General features: G+C 20.9%; 2 protein-coding genes across 2 annotated transcripts in view; both read right to left on the bottom strand. All coding sequences in view use genetic code 6, as the record gives it.

Annotated features, from left to right (window-relative positions):
* TTHERM_00259670 (von willebrand factor type A domain protein) overlaps positions 1-1184 on the bottom strand; it is a gene marked incomplete at both ends in the record, with an annotated part of 7236 nt that extends 6052 nt beyond the window's left edge. Inside the window, one exon of the mRNA XM_001009013.3 lies at positions 1-1184. This exon is cut by the window's left edge and continues 6052 nt beyond it. Coding sequence (XP_001009013.3) covers positions 1-1184 — 1184 coding nt within the window.
* A 2160-nt stretch (positions 1185-3344) lies between these two features.
* On the bottom strand, positions 3345-10796 carry TTHERM_00259660 (von willebrand factor type A domain protein; the record flags this gene model as incomplete). Its single annotated transcript, XM_001009012.2, has 1 exon — positions 3345-10796. The coding sequence occupies one exon, from the start codon at positions 10794-10796 to the stop codon at positions 3345-3347; it is 7452 nt and encodes a 2483-aa protein (XP_001009012.2).
* Between the last annotated feature and the right edge of the window lie 1367 nt (positions 10797-12163).

The raw sequence follows: 12163 nt of genomic DNA, 5'->3' as shown, positions 1-12163 counted from the left end.
GGATGAGTTTTATCCAATTAATATTGATTAATTAACTTTTAGAACTAATCTTCAGAACATTCAGAATTGATAAGTTTTTCTTTTAAAAATTGATCATTGATCTGAATATTACTAAATTAGAGCTGAATTTCATTTCTTATGCTTAAATTTAATATTTTTTCAATGTAATCTCTAACTAATTGATTTTCTTATATATGCTATTCTATTAATTTGAGTCTTTCTATTTATTCTTCATTCATCTAGCAGTTTGGTAATTTAAAAAAGTATGAGTCAATTAAATCTTAACTTTCTGTTTCAGAAATACCCAAACTTAAAAAGTAAAATTAGCAAACCTTGTTAGTCTTTAAATTTAGGAATGGACTTTTTAGATGGGTTTCATAAATTATTTTATCAACTCTATCTCTATCTTATATGAATTAGCAGTAAAGTGTAGATTAATAACCTTTCTCTTTCATTTCTTTCACCATTAATTTTAGTTAGTTATCATCTTGCTCCTTAAACTCTTCGATGTTCTCTTTTAATAAGTTAATTAATAAGCTTTCATCATAATCATTTGTTTAATTGTTTGAATCTAAAAGGGTTTACTGCCACTGTTTATATTTAATAACCATTTATTTTAAATTAGATTCCTCATACTTTTGTATTATATTCTTTCTTATTTTACTTCCAATATCGGTGAGATGTTAAATTTCTTTAAAATTATCATTTAAAATTTAGTCTCTTGATTCTTCAAAAATTTTTGTGGCATCACTTTCTAAATCTGTTTATTTTTATACTATAGATTCAAAATCGCATTCCTTGCAAAACCTTACGAACTCATCTTTTATTTTTATTTATTCTTTTAATTTTTCCTTTTCTATAGAATCGAAATCTTCTTTTTTTTCTTCTTCTTCTTAAGAAGGTAATTTATTACATTTGCCAATACTTGAGTTTATCAAATAAAAATTCTAGCAATTCTTATAAAGATCTCTTATTTATTAGTCACAGTTAATATCATTTTAAAATTTTTCAATATGCTTAGAAATAAAATTTTTGAATTCAATCAAGTCATTCATGTAAAAACTTTAATTTTAATCTAAATCTTCCATTATATTTATACTTAAATCTCTTTCAGGTGAATGTTCTTGCAAAAAATTCTAAAGAATACCTAAAAGATTTTGATTTTGATTATCAGTTTTTTACATTTTGTCCAATTTCGCTTAATTTGTTTGATATTGATTTATTCAATTATTTATAAATAAATTGATTATAATTTTTAGAAATATTTGCCTTAATTTAAAAAAAATACTTATGGGGGAATATTATTATAATTTATTAAAGAATACAGATGGTTTGAATATTTGGTTTAATTCTGAATAGATGAAAATCAAAAATTATTTGGATTTAAAAAATAAAAGTGTTTTATCCAAAATATAGTTTTTGATTAATTAATCTTTAGATAAATAAAATTCTTACTAAAAACGAATAAATTGAATACTTTTAGAAAACATACGTCATCTGAAATAATATTGAAATAAACCATTAAAAATAAATTTCGATATTACAAATATTTGTATTATGAATCTTAAAGCAGTAAATTTTTGCCTATTTAAAATTTACCAAAACATTTAAAGAATATTAAAAAGATACAAAAATTTTTTGAAACAAAAATTTTAACATACTATTTTAACAAATTTAAGATATAGACTTAAAAAAATGTATTTAAATATTTCATTCTTCATACAAAAAATAAGAAAGTATTCTTTTATTAATAAATTGAAAAAATTTAATTTTTTTCTAGAAATATTCTTAATAATTTTTATAAAAGATTTTCAAATCTTTTCTATATTATTTAATGTTGTATTTAATTAATCACTATTTTTGATTTAGATCCAACATTTACTTTTATTTATTAAAACAAATTATTTAAATCTATTATTGTTATATTGGACAATATAGTTTTTAATATTATATTTTTAAATAGTAGATCTTAAAAGTAAAAAGGAAATTAATTTTTTAATAATAAATAAATGAATCGTTATATTTATTTTAATTAAAATATTTATGAAAAGGTTAGTAATAGGTTAGTTAGAATAAATTTTTAAAAATTAACAATAGAATTAATTTACAGCTTTAAATGCAAATAATCAAAAAATTTATTTAATAATTCTTGATCTATTTCAGATTGAAATTATTCTTACAATTTTTTCTTCTAATCAATTGAATTAATCCTTGATTTAACTATCAACATATTTAATTTGATTATTTTAGGTAATGTCATCAATATCTTTTAAAAATATATCATTTATTTCTTTATTAATTTTCTCATAAACTCTTTTATTTTTTAATCATTTTATTTCTGCAAAATATCTCTGTAAGTCATTAAATCTTGATTTTAATTTATGAATTCAATCATATCATTCATATATAAGCTTTAATTTTAATTTAATTCATCCATTAAATTTATGATTTAATATTTAGCTTAATTTGATATTGATTTATTCAATTATTAATAAATAAATTTATTATAATTTTTAGAAATGGTTACCCTTTTTAAAAAAAAATTTATGGTTAATATTGAAAATATTAATGTTATTTATTAAAGAATACAGATGGTTTGAATATTTGGTTTAATTTTGAATAGATGAAAATCAAAAATTGATTAGATTTAAAAAACAAAAGTGTTTTATCCAAAATATAGTTTTTGATTAATTAATCTTTTGATAAATAAAATTCTTACTAAAAATAAAAATGTGCTTTTTAAATAAATTGAATACTTTTAGAAAGCATACGTCATCTGAAATAATATTGAAATAAACTATTAAAAATAGATGTCTAAATTAAAGATATTTGTATTATGAATCTTGAAACAGTAAATTTTTGCTTACTTAAAATTTACCAAAACATTTAAAGAATATTAAAAAGATATAAAAATTATTTTAAACAGAGATTTTAACATATATTTTAACAAATTTAAGATATAAGCTTAAAAAAAATATTTTAATAATTCATTCTTCATACCATATATGTAAAATTAACTTATTTTTTCTTAATTTTTTATGCTGCTTATTGAACAGTACTTACGGTACCTATAAATATATTATCTGTATGAATTATAAAAAATATAAAAACTTCAAGATATTATCTGACATCTCAGATATTAGCTGTGAATAATTATATAAAGTTTATCTGAGTAATGCATGCCCCTGAGCAATTTTATTTTTGAAAAATAAATTTTTAGTAATTTTACAAATTATTTGAAAAATAAAAACAAATGAAATAAACACCAACAACAGCATAAAAATATATTGCAATTTAATAAATGAATATTTTTAAATTATTTTACTAAGATTCTAAATTAAATATCAGCTTGGTATAATTAAGGAAAGATATTTAAATTCATCTTGTAATTAATATATATTAATAACATTTGAATAAAAAGCCTATAAGTCTTTAAGATCATTTGCCATTGATTTTAGAATTTAAAAATCTTCATCTCCATAGCCAACAAACTATATCTGTTTAATTAAATGACCTTATTTTTAAAGCTATAATATATCAGTATCAGGTTTATTTGCTTCTCCATCTGATAAGAAAAATATAACGTTGTTTTTATTAAAGGTTTTACAATTATCTTAGCTTAAAATCTTTAATACTTACTAAAGGGGAGCAGAAAAATTTGTATTTCCATTCATATTTTTCTCTGGAACTTTTTATTTGATTTATTCATTCAATTTCTCTAGTTTTGTATAAAGCTTTATAGAATCATTAAAACCAATAAGGGTAATAAAATCCTATGCTGTATATCTGCTTCTGTTGTCTATAAAATCTAATAGTTCTTTTCTTAGAGACATCCACTTATCTCCTTCCATGCTTCCACTTTCATCAAAAACAATTATAAAATGAACTGGATTAATTTATGACTTGCATTTTTTTATAATTGAAGCATCACATATTTCTTAGTACTAAATATTATTTTTTTTGCAAATTTGTTCTCCTACTATTGACCAAATTGTTTAGTATGTCAATCTTTAAAATTATAGCTTTTACTTTTAAACTTCAATCTTCCAATCCCAATCATCATTAATTTCCTTAAAATTACTCCATTTTAATTGATTTTACTTATACTTGAATTATGTTTCATCATCGTAATCAGAACACATAATAAGAGCTGGTAAATTTTCTTACTCAATTTTCACTCCATTAAAGGCAGCAAACCTATGACCATTCTTAGCTGTATGTTTATTGTCACCAGTGCCTATTCTATCATGCAAGTATTTCCAGTGATCTTGATCACATGGTTAACCACAACAAGGGCACTTGGAATCACATGATAAATATAGAGTAATATTTAAAAATTCTTTATTTATAAAATCTTTAGTAGAGGTATTTATAGTTTATTTTTAAAAGTTTTCTTCAAGTATAGCAGTTTATAATTATTTGAAAATTAACTAAATTTATTTAATAGAGTTAAAGGATGGTAGTTATATATTGTTGCTAAATTCTTTGAAAATTTTCTGATCTATATTTTCCATTTATTTTAGTAAGGCTTAATATATAAGCTATAGAAATAATCCAGGTTTTTTATTATATATATATATTTTATTTTATTATATTTGTCCTTAACACATCAAAGATTCAATTATTTAGTTTATTGCATTTATGATGATTTATAACATATTAAATAAATTTTTTTAAATACCTAATATTGCATATTACAGCTATTTCATATAATTGTTTTATATGTATAAAGCAGTTTTAATTATAACTTTATTTGGATCTTCGAGATAGGCATCAATTTACTCTAAAGAAAAATCTTATTTTTGATAAAATTTTTATTATATTTCTTTAACAATATTTTCCTTAGAAAGAGAGTCTTTGTATTCCTCAAGGTTCTTATTTATTAAGTTTTTAGAATTTTAATCAAGATATTTTTTACAGAACACTTATAATTTTTGAATAAATTCATTAAACAACTATTTATCTTTGTCTGTTGCATTTTCTAAGAATTTTTTTTTCAGAGATTACTTCTTATCAGCACTCAAATTTTAATCTTTAATATTATTAAGCTTATTTTACTAATTTTGTAAGTGAAATTTGTATAATTCTTAAATAGCCATATTATTCAAAAAATATGTAGATTTTTCTGATAGTTCAATTTGATAAAAGCTTAATTGATCTTAAAATTATTTAATTTTATTTTAAACAATATTTAATACTTCTGAAATTAACTACCTGTCAACTTTTGTTCTAGTATTGATAAATTAATTAATTTATTAATTAATACTGCTGAAATATGAATCGATTTTAAGTATATTGCAATTAAAATTAACTTAAAGTTAAGTTTTCAACCATTACCTAAGAATACTCATTGTAATATCTTTAAATCTTATTTCAATTAAATTTGCATTTTAATCATCAACGATTTTTCTTTTTTACTCTAATTAAGGTTAACAAAATGTATATTTTTAACTTTAAGTATACAAAGAATATTTTTGAATTCTTTTTTCCTCATCTTCTTTTGAAGTATTATCTCCTTAATTAAAATCCATCTCGATATATTTATACAAATGATTCAATTAAACTAAGCTCTTTTTTGCAAATAATTAAATTTAATTTTCTTTTATTCTAATCTTGCATGCATCATACAATTTATGTATGTCAATTATGTTTGTAAAATCTAATTATTTTTTAAAATAGTCTAATCGGATGTAAAATATTTCATAAATTTTTTATAATAGCTAATTATCAATTATTTCATTATCATCAATATCATTTTTAGGCAGTAAAAGTTGTCTATTTTCTAAAAAATGTATTAAGCTGGTCTTCTCATCTAAAATTTTTTATTTATAGCAATCGAATTGATAATTATCAATTTTTTTTGTACAAAATGGTTTACCTAATTATAACTCATAATTGTCTTTGATAAAAGAAAATAGCACATCTATATTATTTAACTGTGAATCTTTCTAAACAATTTATTCTATTTCATGAAACTTTTCTTCAAAGTATTCGATCTATTATTCTTAACTGTTTTTTTTTTACTACTCTGCTTAGCTTAGCAATTCAAGGGTTTTTATGTTGATTAATTCCTCTAAATTTTTTATTTGTTTGCCAAATGCAATGTCATTTATTGTGTTTTCCTATAGAGTTTACAGCTTTAAATGCAAGTAATCAAAATTTTTGTTTAAATAATCTTGATCAATTTTATTAAATTCTTCTTGTAATGTTTTTTTTATTTTTATTTCTAAGCAATCGAATTAATTCTTGATTTAACTTTCAACATTTTTAATTCGGTTATCATTGGTAATGTCATCAATATCTTTTAAAAATTGCTCATTTATTTCATCATTAATTTGCTTCTTCATAAATTCTTTGATTCTTTTATCATTTTATTTCTGCAAAATATCTCTGAAGGCTGTTAAGTCTTGGTTTTAATTAATGGTTTCATAAATGTTATTCACTAATTCAAGAAATTCTGGAATGGTCTTAACCAACCTAAATGTTTATATTTAATCCTCTTAGCAAAGATTTATTAATTTATGAATAACTTTATCTCCTAATTTTTATACGCCTTCAACAAAATTGATTTAAGTCTCTAAAAAATTCCATACTTATTCATTCTGAACAACTTTTTATTTGTATGAAAATGCCGTTGGCAAATTAGTAACATTTTCACTTTTTATATCTATGTGATCAATTATTTTTTTCTTATCTTAAAAATATTTCAGAGCATTTTCTACTGCCACACAATTATTTTGGTTGTTTGGATCCCCTTTTTAATTAAAAACGATCTCAACTACTTTTTTAGGTATTTTATTAGTTTTTAAATCAGTTGAGACATCAATGCAAAGCTCCAATATATTACTTATTTCAGTTGTTAGCTCTTTAACGTTAATTATTAGGAATTAGCTCACTGATAAGCAGAATAGAGTTAGTTTTCTGTCATAATCTGGATCTTTTTTCTCTTATGATAAAAGACCTTCAGAATCAATTACTAATATGTAGTCAAACTATGGTACCTTTGACTTTACGAGAGTGCCATATATTCCTCTCGTACATCTCCCTTCACTCACGTAAAAGTCACATCCTAAGAAATAATTCAATAAGGTTGATTTACCTGAATTTTGTGGTCCTATTATGCTTATGATACAAAATTTTTTATTTGTAAATAATTAATGAGAAAAACATTTTTTTAAGAATTCGTATGGATAATAAAATGTTTCTCCGTCAATTATTTCAAAAGGGAATCCATTATAAATATTTAATGAATAAGCTTCTATTAATTTCTCATTGAGAGAACTGTTGTTTGATTTATACCAATGTTATATGACTTCTCTCCAGAAAAGCTCAACTGAAATAGATTTGTCTAATATTTGTTTTTCTATTTCATAAATTTATTTTGAAATATCATTTTATTGAATTGTTTAGCTTTATTAAAGTTCTATTTTCTTATTTTTTAATTAATTTATGTAATAATTATTCACATCTCTTAACTATTATATGAAAAAGAGCATTGACATGTAATGATTTTTATTATTATCAATTACTAATTATTCAAATTATTTTACAAGCTCACTCTTATCTTCATTTTAAGATTTTATATATTCAAAATATTTAAATTCACATTATATAAAATAAGTGTTTCTTTCACTCACTTATTTTGATGACATAAGTTAAAATTTACTATGACTAAATTCCATTTTCATTTTTTGATACTCTGAAAAAATATTATATAACTTGAAGATATTTTAAGATTCTAACTATTTTTAGTTTTTAAGTTAATTGCAAACATTTTATACCAATTAATAAGAGTAATAGATTTAAGCTGCTGCTGCTATTTCTTCTCCTTTTTGTTCCAATTCTTTATTGAAATTACTATAAATTTAATCAGGTTATTTTTAAAATTAAGAGAAGAATCTGTTTATAAATAAATCTCTTGAATTTTATTATCCTAAATTTTTTATTATTAGGTCATTTATTACTATTCTTAATTAATTATAGTGTGAATCTAAGTCTTATTAATCTACTTTACAAAAATTATTAAGTAAAATAGTATCATATTTTTTTAGATCAGGTTATACTAATTTCTCAGAAGCTAATTTTGTATCTTTATAGGAACTAACTGTGATTTTTTCATCACAATCGCGTATTAGAATACAAAATTTTTTGTCGTTTTCTTCTAATAAATTTATAATTTTATGCAGATTTTCGGTTTATTTATTTTTAAAGATACTTGCGTTGACTTATATTATGTAATAAACAAAGAAACCTAAAATATATTACTCATTTAAGAGACTTGCATCTCCATGAAAATCAGCCAAAAAATATTATCTTTTATTCTGTTAGAAAATGCTATTAGATTAAATTTCAGCACTCTACATAAAGCTATAAGTACCATCACTAATAGCAAAATTAGTTATAAAAGTATTATTTATAAGTGTAGATTTACCTTTCTGAAATCCTACACCAATTGAAGCAACTACTTTATCAAATTAGTTGATTAACCAAAAGGATTAGTAAAAAAGTTCTTGTTACAATTTATAGGAATTATTTTAAGAAGGAGGTACTATTCTAGTAATTAGTAAAGGCACAGGATTCGCAAACCCTAGCATTATTGTAAGTTTAAACATAGACTCAGAGTCAGATGATTGCATCATATATTCTGGTACAGTTTTTTTGTTAATTAAGATTTTAACATCTATTTCGTCCTTTTTAAGCAAAATACTCTCTAATATGTCTTTGTATATGCTATCAAGATTTTGGTTTCTTTTAGATAAATATATTACGAGGTCAAAGAGTCTCTAAGAAAAGCTCAGATCTCCTGAAAAGTATAAATCAGCTATTTCTTCAACCCAATTTTTTATTGATGTTGGTTTTTCTTATGAATTGTGGTAATTTAATAATTGGTTGATATCTATTTTTTAACTCACTTAGAATAATTTATCTCGTTTATTTTAAAGTTCAAATTATTTGTCGAAATCTAAATAAAAGCATACACTTTTATCTTATATTTCATAAAGGTCTCCTCCATAAACTTTCTTTAACAATTCACTTTTTTTTAGCTTTTCTTCAATATCAATTTTAGATTTATTATTTGTCCTATTGTATTCTTGATCATTCAGTTAGTAAATAAATTTTAAGCCTGTCTTTAAGATTTATTTTGACAAATATTAAATTTACTCGCTTTCTAATTGATGTTTTAACAATACTTTTTTTAGAATGAATGATATTAATTTTAATTTGGTTTCATCATTATGTGAACATGCAAAGAGTAACAGTTAAATGTAGTAATTTTCTAGATTTTATAGCTTCTCTGAATTGATGATTTTCTCATCAATTTTAAGCATTTCAATTAAGCTTTTATAGTTATCTTCTTAAAATGCATCGATACCTTTGAGTTTTACATCACAAAGGAATTTGTAAACCTAGCTGAAGTAAAGTTTTTTATCGCTGTCTTATTTGTTTAATTCCAGTAAAAGAAGAGACTTTAAGTAAAGGCTCTTTAGTGTATTTTGTTTATAAATATCTTCAAAAATCTAAAAATTTGGATGATATTTATCCAATTAATATTGATTAATTAACTATTAGAACTAATCTTCAGAACATTCAGAATTGATAAGTTTTTCTTTTAAAAATTGATCATTGATCTGAATATTACTAAATTAGAGCTGAATTTCATTTCTTATGCTTAAATTTAATATTTTTTCAATGTAATCTCTAACTAATTGATTTTCTTATATATGCTATTCTATTAATTTGAGTCTTTCTATTTATTCTTCATTCATCTAGTAATTTGGTAATTTAAAAAAGTATGAGTCAATTAAATCTTAACTTTCTGTTTCAGAAATACCCAAACTTAAAAAGTAAAATTAGCAAACCTTGTTAGTCTTTAAATTTAGGAATGGACTTTTTAGATGGGTTTCATAAATTATTTTATCAACTCTATCTCTATCTTATATGAATTAGCAGTAAAGTGTAGATTAATAACCTTTCTCTTTCATTTCTTTCACCATTAATTTTAGTTAGTTATCATCTTGCTCCTTAAACTCTTCGATGTTCTCTTTTAATAAGTTAAGTAATAAGCTTTCTTCATTTTCATTTGGTTATTTAGTTTTGACTGACTCGTTTTTACTATCAAAATTCATATCCTCTTTCTAAATTTCATTTTATTCCTACTTATTTAAATTATTTGAATCTAAAAGGGTTTACTACTACTGTTTATATTTAATAACCATTTATTTTAAATTAGATTCCTCATACTTTTGTATTATATTCCTTCTTATTTTAATTCCAATATCGGTGACATGTTAAATCTCTTTAAAATTATCATTTAAAATTTAGTCTCTTGATATTTCAAAAATTTTTGTGGCATCACTTTCTAAATCTGTTTCTTTTTATACTATAGATTCAAAATCGCATTCCTTGCAAAACCTTACGAACTCATCTTTTATTTTTATTTATTCATTTAATTTTTCCTTTTCTATTGAATCGAAATCTTCTTTTTTTTCTTCTTCTGCTTCTTCATAAGAAGGTAATTTATTATCTTTGTCAATAATTGAGTTATTCAAATAAAAATTCTAGCAATTTTTTTAAAGATCTATTATTTATTAATCATAGTTTGCAATATTTTAAACATTTTCAATATGCTTAGAAATAAGTTTTTTGAATTCGATATGGCCATCAATGTAAATAATTTAATTTTAATTTAATTCTTCCATTATATTTATGCTTACATCTTTATCCAGATAATTATTTTGCAAAAAATTCTAAAGAATACCTATTAGTTTTTGATTTTGAGAATCAGTTTTTTACATTTTGTAAAGTTGTGCTTAATTTGATATTGATTTATTCAATTATTAATAAATTGATTATAATTTTTAGAAATAATATCCCTTTTTTAAAAAAAACACTTATAATTAATATAGGAAATATTATTATTATTTATTAAAGAATTCAGATGGATGGTTTGAATATTTGGTTTAATTCTGAATAGATGAAAATCAAAAATTATTTGGATTTAAAAAATAAAAGTGTTTTATCCAAAATATAGTTTTTGATTAATTAATCTTTAGATAAATAATATTCTTACTAAAAATGTACTTTTTAAATTCATTGAAGACTTTTAGAAAGCATACGTCATCTGAAATAATATTGAAATAAACCATTAAAAATAGAGTTTCAATACTACAAATATTTGTATCAAATAAATTTTTGCCTATTTAAAATACATCAAAATATTTTTAAAATGTAAAAAATATATTAAAAATATTTTAAACAGAGATGTTAATATACTATTTTTATGTATTTAAAATATAAGTTTAAAATTAATGTATTTCAATAATTTATTCTTCAAACAAAAAATAAGAAAGTATTCTTTTATAAATAAATTAACAAATTAAATTTTTTCAAAATATATTCTTACTTATTTTTATAAAAGATTTTCAAATCTACTCTAAATTATTAAATTTTGTTTGTACTTAGTCATATTTTATGTAAAGATCTAATATTTACTTTTATTTATTAAAAATAAATTATTTAAATCTAAAAACCATAGTTGTATTAAACAATATAATTTCTAAGATTATATTTTTAATCTGAAGATTTTTAAAAAAAAGGAAAAAAAGTAATAAATTTATATATAATAAATAAGCGAATCCTCATATTTAAATTAATTTTTAATTAAAACATTTATGAATAGGTTAGTAATAAGTTAGTTAGAAAAAATGTATAAAAATTAACAAGAGAATTTATTTTAAGCTTAATTTTTATCTTAATTTATTGATCAATTATTTAAAAAATTACATTAAATACTAAAGACTTCTAAAATAATATATAAATTATCAAAGAAATACAAAAATTAGATATACAAATGTTCTTTTTCGTTCAATATAAATTAAATAGGCATGAATAAGTGGATTTAAATATTATTTGTTAAAAAAAATAATTAAATTGAAAAAAGAAAATAATTAAAATCATTTGAGGTTATTTATTAAAGGCTTTTTAATATACTTTATCTTATTAAAATTATTGATTTTTTTCATAAATTTAAATGAGGAATATGGAATTATATTTAGTTTTCTTAATATTTTATCTTAATTAATAATTTAAGTAAAAAATTTAAACTAGGTTTTGATAGATTCATCAAAATTATCTGATTATTAAATTTAGATGGACCTTTTTT

This window comes from Tetrahymena thermophila, assembly GCF_000189635.1.
Source record: "Tetrahymena thermophila SB210 genomic scaffold scf_8254788, whole genome shotgun sequence".
In the NCBI taxonomy this organism is placed as follows: Eukaryota; Ciliophora; class Oligohymenophorea; order Hymenostomatida; family Tetrahymenidae; genus Tetrahymena; species Tetrahymena thermophila.
This window is presented reverse-complemented; position numbering and strand designations above follow the sequence as displayed.